At 37.7% G+C, this 13,013-nt stretch overlaps 1 protein-coding gene across 1 annotated transcript in view; it reads left to right on the top strand.

The window, feature by feature from the left end:
- The first annotated feature begins 2,777 nt into the window (after positions 1-2,777).
- The window catches only part of LOC128664193 (aldo-keto reductase family 1 member C1), a 79,436-nt gene continuing 69,200 nt past the window's right edge, over positions 2,778-13,013 (top strand). The window contains exon 1 of the mRNA XM_053718957.1: positions 2,778-2,953. Coding sequence (XP_053574932.1) covers positions 2,867-2,953 — 87 coding nt within the window. The 5' untranslated portion in view covers positions 2,778-2,866. The remainder of the gene's footprint in view (positions 2,954-13,013) is intronic.

The raw sequence follows: 13,013 nt of genomic DNA, 5'->3' as shown, positions 1-13,013 counted from the left end.
AGGAACTTTTGAGGTAAAATATCTTTCTTTTTTACATAGAGATGTTCAGGTGATATTTTCTAATCAGCTTTTTACAGCTATGCTGCAGCACTTTAAAGTGTTTAAACATTTGGGTATTATGGCCCTTTAAGCTATTAACTGCTAAACCGCCAACCCCCCCACAACGCAAATAACTAATTTAATTGCTAAGCCTAAATTAACCCAATTATATTAAATAAAAAAAATTTTTACAATTAAAATAATAAACCTAACAATACAAAAAAATAAAAAAGTCTAACATTACAGAAAAAATAAACCAATTATCAAAAATGAAAAATTAAACCCTAATCTAATACCCCTATGAAAATAAAAAAGCCCCCCAAAATAAAAACACCCCCTAATCTAAACTACCAATAGCCCTTAAAAGGGCCATTTGTAGGGCATTGCCCTAAGTTAAACAGCTCTTTTACATTTAAAAAATACTAAGTCCCCCATAACATTAAAACCCCACCACCCACCAAACCCCTAAAATAAAAAAACCTAACACTAAAAAAAACTAAACTACCCATTTCCCCTAAAGGGGCATTTGTATGGGCATTGCCCTTAAAAGGGCAATCAGCTCTCTTATGCCCTTAAAAGGTCAACCAGCTCTTTTACAGCCCAAAAAACCCTAATCTAAAAAAAAAAAAAAGCCACCCCAAAAAATAAAAAATAAATCCTAAATCTATGCCCCAAATAGGTACTTGCCGTTCCTAAAGTCCGGCCTTCTTCCAGGTGGTGATGATCTTCTTCCAGGCGGCAATATCTTCTTCCATCGCGGGGACCTCTTCTATCTACATCCAGGACCAAGGCGACGCGGAGTGGAGAACACTGCGGAGCAAGAACGCTGACCACAGAGCCATCCAATGCGGAGATCCTCTTCGTACGATCACCGACACACACTGAGAATTGAAAGCAAGGTACCCATTTAAAAATGGGGTACCTTGCATTCTTATTGGCTGACATTTTCAAATCAGCCAATAGGATGAGAGCTACTGAAATGCTATTGGCTGTGGGGGGGTGTCAGAATAGGGTTTAAGATGTTAATTAGATACTTTGCGATGTGGGGGTTGGCAGATTAGGGGTTAATAGATATTGTGAAAAACAGGTGATGCTAGCTTTTGCGGGTGCCACCGCATATGTAATCGCACCCCAAGAGAGCAAAGCAAATTTAATGATTAAAGCTAATTGTAAAGTTTTTTTAAATTGCATGCCCTATTGGAATCATAAAAGTTTAATTTTGACTAGACCGTCCCATTAAAGGGACACTGAACCCAATTGTTTTCTTTCAGGATTCAGATAGAGCTTGCAATTTTAAGCAACTTTCTTATTTACTCCTATTATCAATTTTTCTTCGTTCTCTTGCTATCTTTATTTGAAAAAGAAGGCATCTAAGCTAAGGAGCCAGCCAATTTTTGGTTCAGGGCCATGGACAGCACTTGTTTATTGGTGGGTGACTGTATCCACCAATCAGCAAGAACAACCCAGGTTGTTCACCAAAAATGGGCCGGCATCTAAACTTACATTCTTGCTTTTCAAATAAATATACAAAGAGAATGAAGAACATTTGATAATAGGAGTAAATTAGTAAGTTGCTTAAAATTGCATGCTCTATTTGAATTACAAAAGAAAAAATTTGGGCTCCGAGTCCCTTTAACTTTATCTTTTATGTCCCTTTAATAAACGGCATTTTCATGACTGGTACATAAGAGAGCTAAGATAGACTTTCATTCTGCTGTCATATGTGTTTCCTCTAACTATACCATTACAGATGTTTCCTATTTTGTAGGAACTATTTTTACTAAAATCAGAATCATTGGGAAAAAAATATTTGGTCATGTCCCTTTAAGACTTGAATTTGATTTTCATTTTTTTGTTGTTGCCATATTTAGTACATTTTTGGACCCAGAAAAGCATCACAATGAAAAAAGTACAGTCCTAAATACTTTGGTAAGTAGGCTTTATTAAAGGGCCATAATACCCAAATGTTTAAACACTTGAAAGTGATGCAGCATAGCTGTAAAAAGCTGATTAGAAAATATCACCTGAACATCTCTATGTAAAAAAGAAAGATATTTTACCTCAAAAGTTCCTCAGTAGCCACCTCCCATTGTAAAGTATTTCTAAGCAGCATTTTAGTGTGTTTGTCCTGGGACATCTGAAGGGATGAGCTTCGTGCACTCTCATATTATTTCACCAGTCAGGTAAAGGAAGCTTACTATGAAATCTCATGAGAGTTAAGTCAAATCTCATGAGATCACAGTAAGAGTTCATGACCTCAGCACTGCTGATGCTGATTGGCTGCTGTTCATTTCTTCATTTTTTTTAATTTTTTTACCTGCAGCTGGGAGCAGCTGAGTATAACTTTTTACACAGAACTTACTCTGCTGAGCTGAGGAAATTGTGATGTAAAATATCTTCCTTTTTTACATAGAGATGCTCAGGTGATATTTTCCTGTCAGCTTTTTACAGTTATACTGCATCAGTTTCAAGTGATTTAGCATATGAGTATTATGTCCCTTTAAATAACATGTAAACCTGCCACTGAACATTAAAACTGATACAAAAATAATTTATTAATTGTGCTAAGGGAAATGCAGAAAGAAAACAGGGAAATATCATTGTTTATATTTCAAAACAAAAAAAAATGTTAAAAAAAAAACAAAAAAAAACCACCAACAACTTCCTTCCTAAACCCAGCACTATTTGCCTTGTGAGTGAAAGTTATGTGAACATTACAAAGCAAACAAGGGGCAGCAGCAGGCCCAGAGAGGCGTGGCTGGGAGAAATAAAAGATTGCAGAACAGAACAAGCTGAAAGTGAAATGTAAGGCAGTGACTGACTGACTATGGATCTGAAGGAGGGTTCCTATGCTGTGCTGAACGATGGCCACAAAATGCCAGTGGTTGGGTTTGGGACTTATGCCCCAGAGAAGGTAGGTTTTACTGCTCCAGTTAGAGTCACAGCTGATAGCAGCAGCTGCTGGGCAATGGGCATTTAGTAATAGCGAATAGAATCCAGCAGGACAGCAGCGGCATAAATGTATAAAACTGACCTTTATTTCTGCATGGGTCACAGAGAATAACAAAGCTTAATCATTTTAGTATCTGTCCAAAATATTCTCTATGAGCCATGAAGAAATAATGATCAGTTTTATACATTTATGCTGATGCTTTCCTCATCTTACAGGGACGAAGGAAAGTTATGAGAGTAGGAAGTGACTGTGTTAAAACATTGGTTAAAATGCTAACGAAATCAAAAGGGATCCTGAGTAAGGGGTGTGGCTCTGAAAGGTTTTGTGGTTACTGTTTGGCCAGGCAGAGAACTATTAGGAGACGTCATCCCTTATGTATGTATGTATATATATATATATATATATATATAATGTGTGAGGGGGTAACACAAGTATAACCTTTTATTGTATTCAAATGTTTTTTTTATGTATTTCATTAAAACACTTCTGATATTTGTTATGCTTGTTAACATTTCCTTAGAGAACAACAACTGTGCCTTAAGAAAAAGATGCTTCTGTATTAAGAAAATACGCTATTTGAGAGGGTTGTCATTTGTAAGATGCATTTGGAAATGATTTTATATATATTTTATTTTTTATTAAAGGGACTGTGTACACCTTGAAAGTTTAACTTTGCAGTATTCTTTCGTTATTTATTTCACTCCTTTTCATATATTTTTTAACTCTTTTAGCTTCTCAAGGCAAAAACTGCTACATATTAGGCATGTGCATTTGGAGGTTTCGGTTGCCTCCAAATGCGGAAGAAGGCGGCTGCTTGCGGCATTCGCTCTTTTCAGAGCCGGATTTATTCTTGTGAAAGTTCAACACACTAAGATCTGTGCAAATCCATATCTCAGTGTGTTTCACTTTCACAAGAATAAATCCGGCTCTGAAAAGAGCTGAATGCCGTGAATGGCCTACACCTTCCACATTCGGAGGCAACCAAAACCTCCAAAGGCAAATATCAACTACATATCTATCCCTAACTGAGAACTGAAAAACAATGCACTTTACAATACCATAATGACTATGGATAGTGGTGGGTGGCGCTTGGCTTTTGAAAAACAATTGCAGCAAACAAGATGTGTTTAAAAAATTTAGACTAGGCTGATCTGTTATTTTATAGCAACACAACATAAGTGTCTTGGAAATACAAGGTGTTTATTGTCCCTTTAATCTGTTATATTTTAGGAATCACTTTTAGAACTGAAAATAAAAAAATCTAAGTTACTGGGAATGGGAATTAAATCTAAAGTAATTGAAAGCAAAACACACAGTATTGATCTAAGGCAGAAGCTTGTGCAGAAACAATCTAAGTTTATGGCGAGTAAACATTTGATTGGCTCCCCTATATAAGCCCCACTATTGCCCTGTGCTGATATTGAAAATGCTGTAATCCTGCGGGAGGGTAACTTTAGACAAAGTACAACAGTACTATTAGGTACCTTCTTGTAGTTACTACAAAACATTGTTATACCGACTAAAAAGACTTTATTCAACAAACCAAGTTTATTTACTTTTATAAAGTTTGTTTTTAACTTATAACTCTAATTATTTAGCAAAGCCTGAAAAAGGAAGTAAGCTGATTTATCTTTTTCGCTGCTAAGCCTTTTTTAAACCCCAGTCCACTTTATTAGGTACAGCCCTGCTGTGCACACAAATGGTTCATTCTACTACATTGCATGTCACGTGGCCACAGTTTTGGTATAAATACAGCACAACAACCTTCCTACTATCAGTTAAGTGTACAAACCCCTGGGAGAATGGGGAAGAGCAGTGATCTAATGGACTTTGAATATAACATGATAGTAGGTGCAAGACATGCTGGACGAAGCTGTAGTACTCCTGATTTTTTTCACGTACCACAGTTTCAAGGGTGTATCAAGAATGGTGCAATTAACAAAAAACATCCAGTAAGCGGCAGTCCTGCTAAAGAAAAACACTTGTTGATGAGAGCGGTCAGAAGAGGATGGCTAAACTTGTGCAAGCAAATAGGCCACAATTTCGCAAATCCCATCAGAATTCAACCTTGGTGCAGAGAAAAACATATTGCAATGGACCACTAGGCGCACCTTGTCGCAGATGGGCTAAAACAGCCTGCAGCCACGTAGGGTGCTGTTGTTATTAGAGAAGAATAAGAGAGCACAGCTTCTGTGGGAACAACAACACCATCACTGGACCATTGAAGGCTGGAAAAAGGTTGCTTGGTCTGATCAAAGTTCCTAGTTGATGATGTTGATAGCAGGCTCCGAATTCGGTAAAAACACCATGAATCCATGGACCCGTCATGACTGATGAAAACTGAGCAAGGTGGTTGGGGTGGTGTTATAGTGTAGGGAATGTTTTCCTTGCACACATTGGATCCATTGATACCCCCCAGATTCACATCTAAATGCGGAAGCGTACGTAAACATTGTTACTGACCAAGTGCATCCGTTCATGTTGACAGTTTATCCTCAGGCAGATGGTTACTTCCAGCAGGATAATGCGCCGGTGCACAAAGTCTGCATCATTATGGGATGGTTTTTGGAAAATGACAATGACTTTTCTTTGTTGCAGTGGCCAGCTCAGTCCCCAGATCTCAATCCTATTGAAAAGGCCGACCAGATTCAAAATATACCATTATTATATTTATATTTGATAATATATGTGATGGGAGCAGCAACAACTGTAAAAAATATGTAAATTTTTGCAAATAATACTGAAAATGGTCTGGTGACAACTGCTATTACTGTAATGATCTGACTAAATTGTCATCAAGGGTAGCCACATGTGAAATAAGGGCCCATACAGTATTTTGGGCGTTATAATATAGATTATAGAGGCCCCATTGTGTAGAACAGAAATTAAAGCCTTTTTTTTTATCTTGCAAGGTGTTTACTGTTACCACCGTGATAACCAGACTATATAGACAAAAGTCTTATATTTTTTTTTAAGAGACGAACTTCTCTACTATAAATTAAACTTTATTAGGGGTCTCTAGACATACTTTTTTTTTATTTTTATTGTTCATATAATGTAATATCCCCATTAAATCCCCATGTGTCTTTTTTTCATTTTTATAAGATCTATTTTGTGATACTACTCTAAGACCACCGGTTGAAAGAGCAGATGATTCACTTTCAAATGAGGGGTCTTGGAGGTTTGTAGCTGCTAAGGGTATTGAGATTGAAGCGTTTGAACCCCCCCCCCCCCCATCCAGTTCCCTAGCAGCTACCAGTGCATCATAATTCAGCCGCCTTTGTGACATCATCACATGCATCCGTGGTGATTTCACCGGCACCCCCATAAAGCCTGGGAGTGCCACCCACTGGCCTGTGAAGGCATGGCGAGAAAGGCTTGTCATGCGCCTACAGGTAGCGATACACATGACAAGAACAATTTCTCCATGTAGTTTTCAAGAATTCTTTAAAACAAGTTTCAACAATCACTGAAAAAAGCCATTGCAATTTGGGGCTGAAAAAACTTTAGATGCCATCAATTTAATAATCAAATTAAATGTCAGAACATAAAAGACATACACAAGTATAGGATGGATGGTTCTCTGAGACAGATTGCGGATCAGTTTACAGAGGTGAGGTGTCATCATACTGATATCTGGAGGCACCTGCAAGATTGATTCTGAGTCTGTGCTAGTCGTATCAGCTGACGGAGTGGAAGACCGAGAGAAACCCACAGATCTAATGACAACTCTACAGTGGAGCAGGTGCCTGCCGGGAAGCCTGCTTGAGCCCCATATGCAACATGATTATTTGGGCTATACAGAACGATCTTGGAGGATACAGTGGCATCCACTTCAAAGTGCCCTGCACTTTTCTAGAAACTGATCTCTCTTGGCAAGTCTGCACTTGTAATAGGTCTTTGTAAACACTTGAAAGTGGTTTCCCAGGACTGGAGTTGGTTGAATAGAAAGTCAGTGGAAATGGCCGGTCTGCAGTTGGGTATCACTGGTCACCTCTTACTTTATAAAAGCTTTTATATTTATTAGCATCTCATTTCAGTAGGCGTTGTCTGAGGTTATGATGTCCATTCAGATTGAGAGCATTTCCGACTGTGAGAATGCTGAGAACATTTTTTTCATCAGATATGCTGGAACTTTAAATGTTTGTCAAGTGGATTCACAGTTAGCTTTCTGTCCACTTTGTTCTTATACGCTATATCCCTCCGTTTGAAGCAGGAACTGCTTTGCATTGTTAGTGGATGACACTATTATGACCTGCAATATATGGGGAATTGTTTTAAATAGTAAATATGGTACATTTTTGTCCCTAGCAACATGGTTTTTGTAATAACTATGTGGAATATCTACAAAATCTATACCATATATGCATCTAAAATGGCATATTTGGCTACTTCAGAGTGTATTGCGCAACATAGAAATTTTGTTTCACAGTGGTTTTTGATTGAGTGTCTGTGTAAGTTCATCCGAAGGTGCAGTTTTTGGCTTGTTTCTCCAATATAACATCCTACTTCACATCTAGTGCAATGTATCATGTATACCACATTTACAGATATACATGAATATGCCCCTTTAATGTTATAAAACCTTTGAAATGATAATGCATAGGTACGCAGGAAAGCCTATATCCACACTTTTGTCATTATTATTCCCTTTTTTTTTTTTTCTTTCCTTTCTCCTTTTTTTCTTATATTTCCCTGTATACCTAATTTCCCATCTTTATTCATATTGATTCTATGTTGATATATAACTGTCAGTATATGCTTTGTGTATAACCATATATTTCCCCTGCCTGTTATCTTTTACTGACACTATCTGCCTGTCTCCTAAACCCCCATCATGATTTTTACGACACCCCTCCTCCCCCTGCATTCAGACCTCTGTAACACTTTGTCTTTTTAGCCTGTGCTTTAAGATATAATCTGTAAATTCCATTGAATTGGTCAGTATTGCTTCAGACTTGAAAAAGGAAGACACTCTTCCGAAAGCTTGTCATCTTATAAATGTATAGTTAGTCCAATAAAAAAGTATCATTGCTCAATGCAATACTCTTGTTATTTTGATATCTAAATCTCCAGACTAACACGGCTACTCCAATCAACGTGTGTATATGTATGTATGTTATCTTCTCTAAGTATATGCAATTATTATATATTTTAATTTTTATTTTCTTTGTAACAGTTTGAATATAATCCTCATTAAAAAAAATGCTTCTAGTAAAAGTTATAGCTTTTTCGAGAGTGTGCTTAAAGGGACAGTAAAGCATTTAAATCAACTGATATATACCTTCATATTCATAATATATTGTTTTGTGTTTTTGTTTTAATAATAATAAAAAATCGCTTTATGTTTTCTCTCATTTTCACTCCCTTCATTTACCTAATTATGCAAAGCCATTCAAGGATGGCTCTACATATAGCACTCAAGAGCGCGCATCACCATTTTCAAGCCCATCATTCATTCCGTTGTAGCTGATTTCAGTAGGAGGAGTAAATATTTCACTGTCTCTACAGCGGTCACATGATCTTTGCTCTTTGCGCGCAAATAAGTTGACGTGTGAAGTGCGCAAAACGTTTCACAGACGCTTGGCAATGATGAGACATGCATGTTAGTGTGGAGACACTTCTACGCATGCAAACGGGATCGCGCATTATATATATTATTCACTGCACACATTATAGGAAAACTAGCGATTGGTCGATAGCTTACACCGAATTCACTTGCTTGCTCACGGGGCTGTCAACTATCGATAGACTGAAGCTTGAAGCGGCTGCTTGAAATTGAAAAAAAGAAGGTATTGTTTGAAATAATACCTGCAATGACATTATGGAAATATTTATAATGCCCTTCTATGACGATATAGAGGTTTTGAAATAAGTGACATTTCTAACCCTTTAAGTATGCTCCGTGTACCAGCATTTTAAACATAGTACTTGTATATGCTTGCAGAGCCTAAGGAGCTTGTACTATCTGGTCTCTGCTGACATGATGCAAGCCCCCACTGACTCTCTGAGTAGCTGCAGTATTTAAAATGATGGTGCACTGAGAATATCTAGCTATGCTTCACATACAGAGAAACATGCTAACACTAAACCAGTGATAACTTTTAATAGAAGCTTTTTTGTCAATGTATGTATATTTTAAATATATTTCTATCCAAAGATGTAATTTATCTATATGCATTTCAATTTTGACCGGAGGTCCCTTTAATGTTGAAGAACATACAGTCTAGTCCAGACATCCTCAAACTTGGCCCTCCAGAGGTTTTGGAACTATATTACCCATGATGCTCAGCCAGCATATCAGCTGGATGAGCATCATGGGAAATGTAGTGCCAAATTTAAAGGGACAGTCTAGTCCAAAATAAACTCATGATTCCTATAGAGCATGTCATTTTTAAACAATTTTCAAATTAACTTTTATCACCAATTTTGCTTTGTTCTCTTGGTATTCTTAGTTGAAAGCTTAACCTAGGAGGTTCATATGCTAATTTCTTAGACCTTGAAGGCCACCTCCTTTTCAGAATGCATTTTAACAATTTTTCACCACCAGAGGGTGTTAGTTCATGTGTTTCATATAGATAACACTGTGCTCATGCACGAGAAGTTATCTGGGAGCCAGCATTGATTGGCTAAACTGCTAGTCTGTCAAAAGAACTGAAATAAAGGGGCAGTTTGCAGAGGCTTAGATACAAGATAATCACAGAGGTAAAAAGTATATAAATATAACTGTGTTGGACTTCCGGTGGGTGGACCTAGAAGATGGCAGCAAACTTCTGTTACTCTGAAGAAATCCTCTTCTAATCTTTAACAGATTGCCATCTGTATCTCCCTTGACACTTAGGTTGTCCGGGAACCTTAAACAGATAGAAGAATACAATTCTCTTCTACCCCGGAAGGCATTTAATTAAAATAGAACCCACGAGGGACTTTGTATATATTGACTTCCCGCCTATTGATCTTCAAACTATGGAATGGGAGGGTATCACTGCCACACAGATACTTGCAGTTTTTATGCCCGCAATTGACCATTTATCCCACAGCTATGAGAGACTGCATAAAGTGGTTTGTGCCGCTGGAGGGTCCTACCCCACCAAAATAACGGCAAACCTGCAAGTCGGCTCTTCAGCACAAAACCTGAGAAATCCACTCACTTGCAAAGGTCCACTGGGACTGATAACCCAAGTGCTGTTTACTCCAGTCCGACCGCAACACCTCTATCACACTATAGAATGGAGGGTTTGTCTCCCCTGAACTCACCCACGGTGAAGCCACCCTTAGTACAAGTATTGAACCCCATCTTGGATGCCAGGAGCCTAAGCAATGTCAATGAGTCAGCGAGCTGTATGTAAGTGCCGACGGCGACCAAACCCTCCTGCAGAACAGCTTCCGACGTTATCCGCATGCCAAAAATGTATAAGAGTAGGAGCGGTCTTGACTCACTGCTGACCGGTCTCGCTGTCCCGCTGCAGGATCATCGCCTAGAACAACAGCACAATCGGCCACTCTCACTATTCCTGCTTGCAAACATACCAGGGGAGAATACATGTGAACGCCCCCCTCAATGCTCACAGCCTTTTCAGTCAGGGGAGCTGCTCTTTCCACGCCACCTTATATTTCAGCCCAGATGGTTGTTAGACCTGTGTGGCCGATCCTTGGCCTTAGGCAAAGTAGGTGTTGACTAGAGAGAAGGGACTTGACTCTCATGTGTTTGGACTAATGGACTACCCGGCTGCATCACACTGGACAATACACAGTATCAGGTTGTGTTAAACGCTGATCTCTACATGGATCAATTTTTCTTTGTAAATAGGTTAGACAGTCTCTACTGTTGGTATCCTCTTTTTCCTCGGTTGTTATAATTTTTATTTATTTATGTATTCTTAATTTTTGTGGGGTCTTTTATCAAACTCAAAGATGCTAGTCATTTTCAGCCACATCTTTATATGTTTGATATACCGGGATATTTAAGATATGTTATTTTCTGATCGCCCCCTATGCATAATATATGTTTGTTTTTCAAAATTATGAAAATCCATTAGCAGACATGGTTCAAGTGTAATGAAGCCATTTTGTTTATTAAATGCATTGCGTCTGTCTCCTTAGGGATCCAACTAAGCCTACTACATTTAGGCTTCCCATAAATATTCTTATACAGGCCCAGCCTCATACTCACAATCATACAGATCAAGTGTTTACACCGCAATTTAGCTCAGTATATTGGGTCCAGAATCAATTCTGCACATCCCTATATCTATCATGTTTTGTTTCTATATCCTAATTTTCTTGTGGGTTAAGCCTCTAATGAATTTATTCTAGCAGATAACATTATGGTCATTGTGCTTTTATTAGAAATATCTCTTAAACCACATCTGCTAACTCTTAGAAAGTCTCTGCAAACTGTTGTCTTAATATTTATCCATATATGTCTCATCATTCTGCATGGTCTGTGCACCCACATACACCATTCATACTTCCCGGAAATGATTAGGTTGCTGCATACATTTTCCTATCAGGGTAGTCAGGCTTGAATTATTGAGCAATAAAACCTAACAGTTAATGAGGTGTCCTCCCCTCCTTCTGCTGCCTTATTAGATAGACCTTAACAGATTATGCAGGCTTGTTTGTCTTAGAAAGTTGGGTAACCTATATACTGACCTTCCTCAGTTTTGGGGTTTTTCTTTTATTTTGGTGTTAAGACCTAGAAATTAACATTAGGACCCCCTCAAGGTTGCTTTTACCAGTCATATTTTTTAGAAAGTGAGTCTCAACAAACACAGTTGCTTGGTGCCCCTTCATCTTCAGGAGTTAGTTCCCACAGTTGTCTTGACACATTAAGTAACATTAGCTTCTGGTCAAATTATCCATGCCCCTTGGGGACTAACTATAAGCTATTTTACTACTCAGCTAAAGTTTTATAGGCGAGTTATTGGCAGCTAGGCATGAGACTACTCAGATTACTTTTATTTCATTTTTAATGCAGCACGCTTCTGACAATGTATAGAGACCAACCTCATATTTGTTTAGTTAGATTATACTGCAATCTCATTGTGCTGAACAATATCCTCACTTGACCATATCACTTATACCTAACTAAGAACTGCGTAGCTATGATCTTATTCTGCCACATCACCACCGCACTCACTCCTAGATCTATGAGGACATTGGGGTGTTTAATTTAATTTAGTGTCTTGTTTAGTTAGTTTATTGTTTTGTTTAGTTAAATTAGTTAAAAAAAAAAAAAAAAAGGAGGGAGGGAGTCCAGGTAACAAATATTGAAGAAATCTGGGTTAAAATGAATCATAATAACATTTTGTACCTATGTTAAGTATATACTTATACATACTTGTTTGTAACTTGATACAATTCTGCTTAGGATATAGCAATTTTGAAATCTTACTCGTTGTCTATCATGCATCTTTTACCCAGCCTTTATTGTAATAGCACTAAGTATTAGATCACATGTATGTAATTGTTTACCTGTTGTATGCCTGGACTCTCTTAAAAAAAACTGTGTTGGTTATGCAACACTGGGGAATGGGTATTAAAGGGATTATCTATCTTTTAAAACAATAAAAATTCTGGTGTAGACTGTCCCTTTAAGGATAACTGGTCTAGTCATTCAATTTTGATATTTTTAAATGTTTTTAAATTAGAATTAAAGGGACATTCCAGTCAAAATTGGAATCCAGATGGATGCATTTCAGTTTTGAATAGAAGCATTTTTGTAATATACATGTATTAGCAAAAACGCTCCTAATAAGTTATAGCGGTTTCAAAAGTGTATTTAAGTATGCACCGTGCACCAGCATTTTAAACACAGCAGTTTCTCAGAGAACCTAAAGTGCTTGCACCATCTGCTAATGACACAATTTGTTAATTGCTGACATGACACAAGCCCCACTGGTGCTCTTAGCTGCTGCAGTATATAAAATGCTGGTGCACTGAGAATATCTAGCTATGCTTCACATGCATGTGCAGAGAAAAATGTTAATACTAAAACAGTGATGACTTTTACTAGAAG

The sequence above is a fragment of the Bombina bombina genome, chromosome 6, assembly GCF_027579735.1.
Source record: "Bombina bombina isolate aBomBom1 chromosome 6, aBomBom1.pri, whole genome shotgun sequence".
Classification (NCBI taxonomy): domain Eukaryota; kingdom Metazoa; phylum Chordata; class Amphibia; order Anura; family Bombinatoridae; genus Bombina; species Bombina bombina.
Note: the sequence above shows the minus strand (reverse complement) of the source record. Positions and strands in the feature narration are given on the sequence as shown.